This window comes from Miniopterus schreibersii (assembly GCF_964146895.1).
Source record: "Miniopterus schreibersii genome assembly, chromosome: 1".
In the NCBI taxonomy this organism is placed as follows: domain Eukaryota; kingdom Metazoa; phylum Chordata; class Mammalia; order Chiroptera; family Miniopteridae; genus Miniopterus; species Miniopterus schreibersii.
This window is the reverse complement of record NC_138101.1, coordinates 114,065,299-114,077,456: the sequence shown is the minus strand read 5'-3', so window position 1 is coordinate 114,077,456 and position 12,158 is coordinate 114,065,299. Positions and strand designations below refer to the sequence as shown.

Below are 12,158 nucleotides of genomic sequence, written 5' to 3'. Positions count from 1 at the left end.
TAGCACAAAAAGAGCAGAGAGCTAACAGCTTTATAGGAGTAGCATTTCTAGGTGTTTCTGGCGTTTACTTAGTTTCAATCTGAAATAGATTCGAAACTTGTCAATCTTGGCCGTTACACACATCTGAATATAAATTTTGAAAATGTTTGGAATTTCACCCTTGATGTGGAAAAATGAATGGAATGCTGTATTTTTGATAAAATTAGCTATTTGCACTACAAATAGGGAGAGATCAATGAAGATTTAAAACAGTGGAAAGACCTCTTTGGGAAGAAAATTGTGATTCTTACTGTATTACAAGTTTTTCCAGCATTTTCCCGTCAAATACTATTCTGATTGCCTCCTACTTATCTTAGAATACTTTCATAGCTGATTCTTTTGACTTGGTATTTCTTCCTTTACCTATTGGAGCAAGACCAGAGCAGCTGAAATGTATCAGCTAATTTTCCCCAGGTTTGTGTGGCAATGGCTCATGTATCCTCCACTAAATATTTCTAATCAATTAATGAACATTACTTCTGCCCAATATGAGACATTTTTGTTTATTTAGGTAAGGATACATACGCCAGCCGGTACCCTCACTGTGAAGAAAGGGGTCTGGAACTTTTGGGCCGGCAGAATCACAGTGGGAACTTTTAAATTCATTCGCGGGCTCAGCCATTTCTTGAAAGCAAGAGTTCTGCTGTGCAGTGTCAGGACCATGAGAGGTTTCCTACGCTTGCATGATCTGCTAGATCTGACTTCCACCCAAGGCACTGTTGGCCCCAAAGTCAACCTAGGCCACCAATCTTAGTTAGCCCTCTCATAATACTCATTTCTCTTTCATACCTATCCTGCATTCTTTATGTCACTGGACTCAGTTAATAGTTGCTAATTATAGGAAAACGTTTGAATCATGTGAAAACTCAAGTGGAAATGGATCCAACAGGACCTTGGTACTGCTACAAACTTAACCGTTTCCTTTATGCATGTCACAAGGTCTGCATGACAAATGAACCTCAGAGGCCATTTTTTTCTCCGTCCAATCAATGTCTTTTTTTTCTCTTAATTACTGATATCTACGTGGTTAACAGAGAACAAAAAAGGGGAATACAAATTTTCGTGCATGGGTCAAAATATTTCGGGCTCCCTGTAAGTTTCTGGGACAAAACAGTGTATGGTTTGCAACTGCTTTGTGGTAAAAAGCAAGCAAACATACAAACAGTTCAGTTCTACTTCATGAGTTACATCCCTACAGAAAGGCTGTGCATTTAATGAAAGCCTGGAAGTAATTTAATTATCGTAATTTCTCTAGAATGATTTCATTTTCATAAGAGAGAATTTGTATGGAATAAGCACTGTTTAAGATATAATGAGGCATAGCTCCTACAAAGGATACCAATTTTGTCATTTCCTGGATCCCGGGATTTCCACAGGCCACTAAACTCCTCTGGACTTCAACATAATGCGCCTGATGTCCTTGTTCAGTCTGATCCGATTTAAAGTTTTGTGGACCTGCAACCAGATATTTCGATTTAATGCTTTTCCGATATTAAAACACCGAGTTACAGGTAACATACACACAGGATCATATAAATATGTAGGCATATATAAATACATATATGTGTGTTCATATGTAAATGTTTTGTATGTAAGAGATCATATGATGTGCTTAGAAATCTCTTTCTTTCTGCAGAGAGTAATGCAGAACGTGCATCGCAAGCATTTGCGCCTGGCTTAATGAAGAGGCAACTCAAGACCCAAGCGTTTGAAATCCCTGGTAAGATTACTATAGATATTTTGACCTCTCCTGTGAAGCACAGGGTTTTGTTAATGGCATATATCATTGTGGGTCATTCGCTGGATGTTTAGAACTTACTGTGCGCACATCCTTCAGAACTATAGCTATCTGGCATTTCAAAATGCGTTTCTAGTAAATAAGACTTGAAATGACTGAAAATTACTCCTTTTCACCCATGTGCTTCAGAATGGATGTAGTTTGAGCTATTGTGAAACACCATTCATGTCATTGCCCATCACCATCAAAGGTCTTGGGAGAGCAGGGTCCATGTCCAATTGCAGCAATTTTTGGAAAGGATTCTTTTTTTCTGAATGGTAGTTCTCGACAATGGGCCGATATATTCAGGAACCTATGTTGTAAGCAGGTATGCTGTCATCAGGGCTCTGATTTTCCCATTAGAGTAGAGCCCACGGGCACAGGAGATTGAACACAGATCTGAAGGGTCCCTGGATGTTTAGAATGGCAAACGTGCATTGGCGTCAAAGTAAAGTCTCCAAGTGCATTAAATCCCAACAATATGGGTAAGCCTGTTGTTTGAAATTCTGGCGGCAGTCACTGCATTTCCTCTCTACCTATGCAGGTACCTGTTGGTATCTTCCTCAAATATGAGGCTTCTTTGTCACCATTGAAAATCTGCGCTGTGGTTAGCCCACCTTCTCTACCTACCTTAGACAGAGCTTCTGGCATAGTTGCTACAGCTTCTCCATGAGCACTTGCTGCTTCGCCTGGCACTTTTATGCTTATGGGGATGACTACTTTTTCTTAACCTCTTGAACCGATCTCTATGAGCTTCAAACTTCTCTCTGCCATTTTCATAGTATCGAAGAGAGGTAGGGTCTTGCTCTGGTTGAGGGTTAGGCCTAAGGGAATGTTGTAGCTGGCTTGTCCTTGTATCCAAACAAAAAAAATTTTTCCCACTTCAAAACTTAGGCCATTTTGCTATCTTATCCTTGTTGGGTTTTGTGGAGAATCACCTTTAATGTCCTTCTAAACTCTTTCTCTGTATTCCCTACCAGGCTTACTGCCACAGGAGGCCTAGCTTTAGGCTGTTTTGTCTTTTGTCATGCCTCCCTTCCTGAGCTTAATCGTGTCTAGTGTTTGAAATAGGGGACAGATGTGAGATTCTTCCTTTCCCTTGAACACTTAGGGGCCAATGTGGGGTTATCAATGGGCTTAATTTCAATATTGTTGTGTCTCAGGGAATAGGGAGACCAAAGGTAAGGAAAAGGGACAGGAATGGTGCGTGAGTGGAGAATCAGATAATGCACAACATTGATGATCTAAGGTTGTCATCTTACAAGGGCATGCTATGAGGCACTCCAAAACATTTATATGAGTAACATCAAAGATCCCTGCTTACATATCACCAGGAAAATTATAATACTAATGACAATGTTTGAAACATTGGGAGAATTACCAAAGGGGCTCAGAGACACAAGGTGAGCCATCGCGGTTTTAAAGAGTGACCCAATTAATTGCTAGGTGCAGGGATGTCAAATACCTGCCTTTTGTAAGAAAACAAGTATGTGCACAGTGAAATGATGGTATCATGAACTCAATTCATCAAATAGGTAGTATAAAACACAAGATTAAAATTTATATGAAAGAATCAAATGCAAATTCTGGAGTTGAAATATACAATAAGTAAAATGGGAAAAAAAAAAGTCACAGGAGGGGTATCAAAGGAAAGTTTGATTTGCCTGAAGAAAGAGTCAGCAAACTTATGGTCATGGGAATACCAGGAAGGAGAGTAGAGAAAAAAATGAGCAGCAAAAATATGTGAAGAAAGAAAGCCGAAAATCTTCAACAGTAGTCAGTGCAAGTTATTAAACCACATTCGCATCCAAGCTGAATGTAGTAATCTAAGCTGAATGAGCAGAGAGATCTACAGCCAGACCCATTATGCTAAAAATGTTGAAGGACAAAGGGAAAAACGGCTGATTGTGAAAAAGAAAACCGAGGCAGGTGCACAGGTGACAGAGCAGCATAGACCCTGGCTGTCCGAAGGCATGGGATGGGACGCTCACAGTGGGTGAGGAAATTCTGACAAATTGGAATCTTGTATCGGCAAACAATTTTCCAAAGTGAAGGTGAGATAAAGAGATTCCAAAATAAATGAAAGGAGGGAGAATTCATTCCGGGCAGACTTCCTCTACAATAAATACTAAGGAAAGTAGGTAATCTCACACAGTAATTTAAACCCACACATAAGAAATTAAAAAAAAGAACCCAGAACCACAAAGAAAACACTCAAAAGAACTCTAAAATGACGGAAGGCCGTGTAAACAGATAACTGACTCTTTTCTTAATTGTTTTAAAAGGCAACTCTATTAAACTAAAAGCATAACACATGTTGTTGGGACATTCACCTATAGACATACAGTATATATCACAAAGCTGCATAAAAAAGATGGGGAGGACACGGAAGGATCAGAAAGTGACACTGGATCCGTAGGGAGCAAACAAAGAAGCAGAGATTGTAAATTAGGCAGTTATATAACAAACACACTAAATATGTAATTCCTGAAACCTGTCTCTCAGCTTCCCTAACCCTTTTAGTTTCATAAATAAATAATTAAAGCAGCCTTTGGGTAACGCTTCTCATATTCACACACGCAATATGCACTACAGCAGCAGAAAACTGGGTAAGAGGGAATAAAACTGTGTCGCAACCACAATTCTATATCGCCCTGGAATTTATTTAGTAGAGATCTGCAGCATACACTGAAGGGTGGCTGTGGTGATTGTGGCCCAACTATCTGAACAACTAACAACCATTGAAAAGTGATTTATTATGGGAATATTGTACATATTTATGTTCTATGTTATGGGGAGACATCGGTAAAACTCTCAACGATAAAATATATTTTAAACAAATAGATGAGGTAACTTCAAGAAACATAGAATTTTTAAAAAACACTTAAAAGCAATGGTAGGACTTTGTGAAATGAGAAAATTGTGCCTATTAATGGATTATGGGTTTCTCTACCATATACCATTTTGGCTCACAGCGTTAGACACAACCTGCGCTCAAGGGCTCTTCTCACTGCCTTTCTGATCCTCTGAATTGTTTGCTCCCTCAATTCAAATGCAACAATTCTTCTGATTGTATATGTTCCAGAAAGACCAAGGATTAAAATATATCTGCTAAGTTTCTCATGTCACGTGTTGCTACAAATGAAGTTTCTTTCACAAAGGTCATGACTTACTGCTGCAAAGTTGTTCTGCCCAATCCAGTGTGTCTTTGGCGTTGCTAAGGATGCCACATCAAGACTTCACCTCTGCCTAGGTTGCTGTGTTGATATGTTTGTACTACCATGGTGATACACGTGGGCTCAGTCATTTGACCAAAGCAAGGCTTCCAGTCCGTGATGTCTGCATCATGGCAAGTTTCCGTCTCAGTTACACTTTGTGTTGAAACCTATTTTGTTTTGTGTTTTTGTTCAGAAAACCTTACACAGTAGGTGACTCACACTCATCATACTAATTGTTCTTTTTGCAGGATTCCGTTTTTTATTCAATACATGGTTATTGATTTTGGAAAGAGGAAGAGGGAGGGCGAGAGACATAAAAACATCGACGAGAGAGAAACAGCGATGGGCTGCCCCCTGCACGCCCCCAGTGGGGACCAGGCCAGCGACCCGAGCATGTGCCCTGACTGGGAATCAAACCTGTGACCTCTTGGTGCATGGGCTGACGCACTACCACTGAGACACACTGGCCAAATTAGATGCAGTCTTTACAAGTACATTTCATTATAATTTCTCTGCCTTTGGGCCTAGAGAGTAGCTTCCAAACACAGCAATAAGGAAAGTCACTTAAAGTTCCCAATGGATAGGGACACAATACCAGTGCTCATATTCCTGTAAATTGGCCATTTCCCCGCCCCAGTAGAAAATCTAATGGTTATCAGAACTGAGAGGATGGAAGCTTTACCTGTGTACACAAGTTACCTGTTATTCCTTTCCAATGCTACCTGATGCCTAATTGCTTTGCACTTAAATAACAAAAGGAGGGCAAGGGCATGGTCTAAGACTTTCAGGCTTATGGTAGGGTTTTGGCACTATGATGACTATCATTTGCAATCTGACCTGGGTAATAGAGTTTGAACCCACCCCTCCATGTTTACCCTTCAACTTTAAATGTGCTTTTGGTTCACATGAAAGTTGTGTGACTCAGATCAGCTGTAGGAAGTTTTAAATTTTCAAAAGAGTTTGTATGTTACGAGCACAGACCCATTAAAGCAACTAGGAGACCTCATTTTGTGATTGAATTTTGTCATTAGCTGGATATGTCACCTTGGTCAAATCACTAAACACGGATAACCTTCAGTACAATGAGATTTATGTGATGGTAAAAGGCTATAGTGATTCAAAGTGTTTCTTTCTGAATAAAGATATTTCCGTATAATTCTTTCCTGTGGAAAACTGCGACTCAGAGGAGTACTAGACACAAGCACACGTACACATGCAAACCAAGATGCACACACACACACACAAACATCAACACACATATGTCAATATTTACCTTACAAACTGATTTAAAACTGCTTATTTCTCTAGAGCCTGATGCAGAACACTTACCCGGTGCTTTTGGAAGAGGTATAATAAAGGGGGAAGTCAAGACACCATCTAAGAGCCACGCTGGTAAGAACAAGAATATCTCAAGTTAATTTATGGTTTTTTTAAATTCTCAAAAGTTTATTAAAGCTTCGACCTTCAGTCTGTATAGGCTATAATTTCATGATAAAATATCTCCATAGTTCCTTCCTATAGTTAGTAGATCTTTAGCAGCTACATCAAGGGACTATTAGATACATAATACATATCTCAGAACTCGTCCCTTTAAAGCGATCCCCAGAAATCCAATGCTATCATGATCTGGGAGTATTCTTCAGGGAAGTCTTTAAAATGCTATTCTGCTCACTTTCATTGTCAGGCCCAATTGGATACTTGCTTGGGTTTTGCAAAAGCAGAAAAGCTACCTTATTGATGGGAGTAGAGGTGGAATATAGAAAATCAATATTGCATTGATTATGAATTCCGTCCGTGTGATGAAACTATCGGGCAAATTTCTAATATCTCACGTACTGAGGAGACTATTTTTTTGTGTGCACTTTTTGCCTACAGTTAAAGTATAGCTTAGTGTTCCTTCTTCTGGAAGATCAGTCCTTGGCACACTTTGTCACGATCTTGGATATGGTACCAAAGGAAGTAAGAAGGTTAAGAGAGCCATCAGGGAAGGAAACCATAAAAGAGACCCTTTCAAAACAACTGTCATCCAAAAGTGATGGTGTTCATGCCCCAAGTCCATGCCCTCACAGGGACAGGACTAGAAGCTTGACACTACAGGGATTGAGATTTCAGTAAAATATGCAGTAGGCCTGCCTCATCACTTAGTAAATTATCAGGCACACAATGACAACACGCCTCCAACTGGATGGGAGCCCAGTACCCATGTTTGCTACCATACATTGCCTAAAATGTGCAGGTTTAAAACAAAATGCAGGAGACGTGCAAAGAAACAGCAAGTATGAACTATACACAGGAGAAGAACAGGCCGCAAAAACTTTTTGTATATTCCAGTTGTAGGATGCAGATTAACTTAGTATTATATTAAATAAAGAGTCCCATGCTGAGGGGTGAAAGGAATATAGGTGACAAGGGCTCATTAAAGAAACATGTCACCAAAGAGATAAAAAGATGTATGAAAATAAAAAAACTGAAAATTTTCCCCTTGAAATTCCAATATCTGTAAGGTAAAATTCACTAGAGGGGCTCAAGAGTAGATTGGGAAAATCAGAAGAAAGGATCTCTGCACTGAAAGTAATGGGAGCTGCAAAAGCAGAACAGAGAGAAACTGGGGAAAAGAAAGCATTGGAAGAAACAATGGTTGAAATTTTTCAACGTATTCAATGGTCAATATCAATTTCCACATCCATGCTCAATGAAATCTAAGTAGAATATGTGCAGAATAATGTATAACCCGGCCCCACATGATAAAATTTAGGAAAGACAGAGATGATTATAAAAGCCACAAATGGGAAACAACTCATCATGGAAAAGAGAAACCTGGTAGGATGAAGTGGTGACTTCCCATCACCAACTAGGAAAGCCTGCAGGCGGGGGCATGGCACATTCCAAGGCCTCATAGAACAAACTGTAAAAAAAATGTTCCATCTATCCAACGTACCTTTCAAAGTCAAGGTGAGAAAAAGAAATTTCCAAATTTTTTGTAAAATGTGGGATCTTTGGCTAGCTGACCTCCCTTAACAATAACAGTAAAAAATGTCTCTTTATGTTGAAATCCATTGACTGCTCCCAGTAATCTGAAACCCTCCCTAAATGGAGTATGGGTTCAAGGAATTCTAAAATTCCCAAACACAGGAGGGACGCATGTTCTTTCGCTATAATTGGAACTGCAGAATCAATATGTATACCATTGCATTGTTGTGCCTATGAAATATGGAAAAGTAATACAGTTGACTGTAGCAGCACAAAATACTTGTGTGGGAGTCCAATGTATTTCAGCAAGATGATACAACAGATGTTTACTCAAATGCCAGGAACCAAATAAAGAGACCAGGGATTATAAATATGGAGGCTGATGGGACAGAACTTGGTAAATACATACCTTCTCCTTCTTTGTTCTCTTAGTGTCCTCCGAGGGCACACAGTTATTTAAAATTAAGTATCACAAGTATCTTAGGTGTATTCAGTAAGCCAGTCCCCAATATGTGCAATTTTAACTTATCCAGTATCTGCCCCCCATGGCCAATCATGAATCAAATTTATCAAGAGGAAAACCCCAGAAATAAATGATTAATGATTTTTAAATTTGATTTTATGCACTATTCTGTGAATCATGATGAATCTCATGGAGACTGCTTCTGTCCCACCCAGGACGTGAATAATAATCCCTTTGGCCAGCGTTTACCACAATTCTATATTACCCTGGAATTTATTTAGTATAAATATGCAGCATATACTGAAGGGTGACTATAGTGATTGTGACTCATCTCTCTGAACTACTAACAACCATTGAAAAGTCATTTAATATGGGAATATTGTACAGAACTATGTTCTATGTGTTTTTATAAAATAGCTTAGATACCTTAAAAAAATTGTATTTTTTAAAAGAAGACTTAAACGCCATGGTCCAATTTTGTGTAATAAAATATTCTACCTCTTAATAGATTATAGATTCTCCACAGCATACCTTTCTTCTCACACTGTTAATGCCAATCTGTACTTTGGGGACATCTCATTGCCTTTGTGATTATTTAAATATTTTTGCTCCCTCACTTCAAGTGAATCAATTCCTCTCAACGTATTTGTCAAAATAAAATATGCCACCTAAGGTTCTCCTGTCCTGTGTTGCCGTAACCAATATTACTTTGACAGATATCATAACTTACTGTAGGAATGTTTTTCTGCCCAATCCAGTGTGTCTTTTGCTTTGCTAATGATGCCATATCCTGACTTCACCTCTACTTAGATTGCTAGGGTGGTATATTTGTACTACCATGTTGATATTCATGGGCTCAGTCATTTCACCAAAACAAGGCTTTCATTATATGATACCTGCATCATGACAAGTTTCTGTCTCAGCTACATTTTGCATTGGAACCACTTTTTTGTTTGTGTGAGTTTGTTTGTTTGCTTGTTTTCCCAGAAAATTTTACCCAGGCGGTGGCTCTGAGTCACCATTGTATTTAACCTTCCTGCAAGATGCAGTATTTTCAAATAAGTTACATTTTTATGCTTTTGTCATTGAGCTAGAAAGTCATTTCCAAATCCAGGTAAAGGTCAAAATCACCTGATAGTTCAAATGGAAAATTGCATACTACCAATTCCCAAAAAACTGTACATTACCAGTTTTCCCCTCTCCAGCTAGATGATGTAGATGCTTATAAGATTTGAAAGGGCATAAGCTTTATCTCTGTCCTCAAATTACCTGTCATTCTTTTCCAAACCTAGCTAATGGCAACTTGTTTTACACTTATATAACAAAAGGCGGGGAGGACATGGATATATTCTTGGACAAGTCCAAGAATGGCTGCTTCACACTAGGGTTCTGCAACTATGATGACTATAGTTTGCAACCTGACCTGGGGAACAGTGTTTGGACTCACCCCTCCAGGTTTACCTTTCCAATATAAATGTGTGTTTTTATACACATGAAAGTTATGCTATTAAGATCAGCTCTCTCAGAAGTTTTAAATTTGCAAAAGAATTTGTATGTTATGAGAAAAGGCCCATTTAAGCAATGATTAATTTAATCATTTAATTCAGTTTGTTATTGAATTAGTCATTAGCTGGATATGTCACCTTGGTCAAATCCCTAAACATAAATAAGCCTCAGTACAATGAGACTTATGTGATGGCTAAGGGCTCTAATGATTCTAAAGTATTTATAGCTGAAACACAGGTATTTCATCATACTGTTTTTTCTGAGAAAAACTGCTATTTAGCTGGGTATTAGACACAAGCACACTTACACACACACAGCAACACACACACAAATATCAACACACATATGTTAATATTTATCGTAAAGAACTTATTTAATACTGCTTATTTCTCTAGAGCTTGACACAGAACACTTACCCAGTGCTTTTGGAAAACGTATAATAAAGGGGGAAGTCAGGACACAATCAAAGCAACAATCTGGTAAGAACAAGAATATTTACTCTCTATTTATGGTTTATTTGTCTTCTCAGAAATTTATTTAAGTTTGGAGCTTCAAAGACCACAGTATCTGTATGTAATTATTACCTGATGCAACATCTCCATAATTTCTTCTTGTAATTAGTAGAGGGCTACAAATTGTCCCAATGGATAATTAGATGCATAATACATGTTTTAGAATTTGTCTATTTAACCTGATCCACAAAATGCCAATGCTATGGTGAGCTTAGAATATGCTTGATGGAAGCCTTTAAAATATCATTTCACTCAGTTTATGTTTTCAGACCCAATTTGGTGGTTGCTTTGCATTTGCAGAAGCTGAAAAGCTACTTTCTCAATGGGATTAGAAGAGGATTTTAGAAATAGATATTGCATTTACTATTAATGCCCTCCATGAGTTTACACTATTAGGCAAATTTCTAATATCTCAGTTGAAGTAGTGACCCTTGTGTTTGTTTGTTTAATAAAGTTCAAAGAATAGATTAGTGCTCCTTGTCTGGACAGATCAGTTGTAGACACATTTTGTCACAATCCTGAATATGGTACCAAAGGAAGTGGGCAGGTTAAGTGAACAACCAGGGAAAGGAGAGAATAAAAGAGACCCTTTGTAAGCAAAAGTCATCCAAAAGTGATGGTGTTCATGCCCCAAGTCCATGCCCTCACAGGGACAGGACTAGAAGCTTGACACTGCACTGATTGAGACTTCAGTAAAATATGCAATAGGCCTGCCTCATCACTCAGTAAATTACCAGGCACACCACCGGGGGAGGCCTGAAGTTCAATTGAAGTCATATTGAATCAGCTAATAGAAGAAAAATGACTCCAAGAATGGAGACAACAGGCCTACAACTGGATGGGAGCCCAGTACCCATGTTTGCTACCACACATTGCCTAAAATGTGCAGGTTTAGAACAAAATGCAGGAGACATGCAAAGAAACAGCAAGAATGAACTATACACAGGAGAAGAACAGGTGGCAAAACCTCTGTTTGTATATTCCAGTGGTAGGATGCTGAATAATTTACTGTTATATTAAATAAAGAATCCCATGATGAGAGGTGAAAGAAATATAGGTGACAAAGGCTCATCAAAGAAACATATCACCAAAGAGATAAAAAGATGAATAAAATAAAAAAACTGAAAATTTTCCCCTTGAATTTCCAATATCTGTAAGGTAAATTTCACTAGAGGGGCTCGAGAGTAGATTGGAAAAATCAGAAGAAAGGATCTCTACACTAACTGTAATGGGAGCTGTAAAAGTAGAACAGAGAGAAACTGGGGCAGGGAAAGCATTGGAAGAAACAGTGGTTGAAATTGTTCAAACATATTCAATGATCAATATCAATTTTCACATCCATGCTCAATGAAATTTAAGGAAAATGAGTGCAAAGTAATATATGAACAGGTCCCTCGTGATAAAATTTAGGAAAGACAGTGATGATCATTAAAGCCACAAATGGGAAACAACTCATCACGGAAAAGAAAAACATAGTAAGATGAAGAGATGACTTCCCATCACAAACTGGGGAGGCCTTAAGTTCAATTGAAGGCATGTTCAACCAGCCAATAGAAGAAAAATGACTCCAAGAATGTTTCATCTAGCCAAACAATCTTTCCATGGCAAGATGAGAGACACAGAATCCCAAATTTCACACAAAATTAATGAGAGATCTGTGTGCTAGCAGACCT

At 38.5% G+C, this 12,158-nt stretch overlaps 1 protein-coding gene across 1 annotated transcript in view; it reads left to right on the top strand.

Moving 5' to 3' along the window:
* Positions 1-1,444: 1,444 nt before the first annotated feature.
* LOC308546849 (uncharacterized protein) overlaps positions 1,445-12,158 on the top strand; it is a gene marked incomplete at both ends in the record, with an annotated part of 67,005 nt that continues 56,291 nt past the window's right edge. Inside the window, 4 exons of the mRNA XM_081116300.1 lie at positions 1,445-1,550; positions 1,676-1,759; positions 6,343-6,426; positions 10,369-10,452. Coding sequence (XP_080972426.1) covers positions 1,445-1,550; positions 1,676-1,759; positions 6,343-6,426; positions 10,369-10,452 — 358 coding nt within the window. The remainder of the gene's footprint in view (positions 1,551-1,675; positions 1,760-6,342; positions 6,427-10,368; positions 10,453-12,158) is intronic.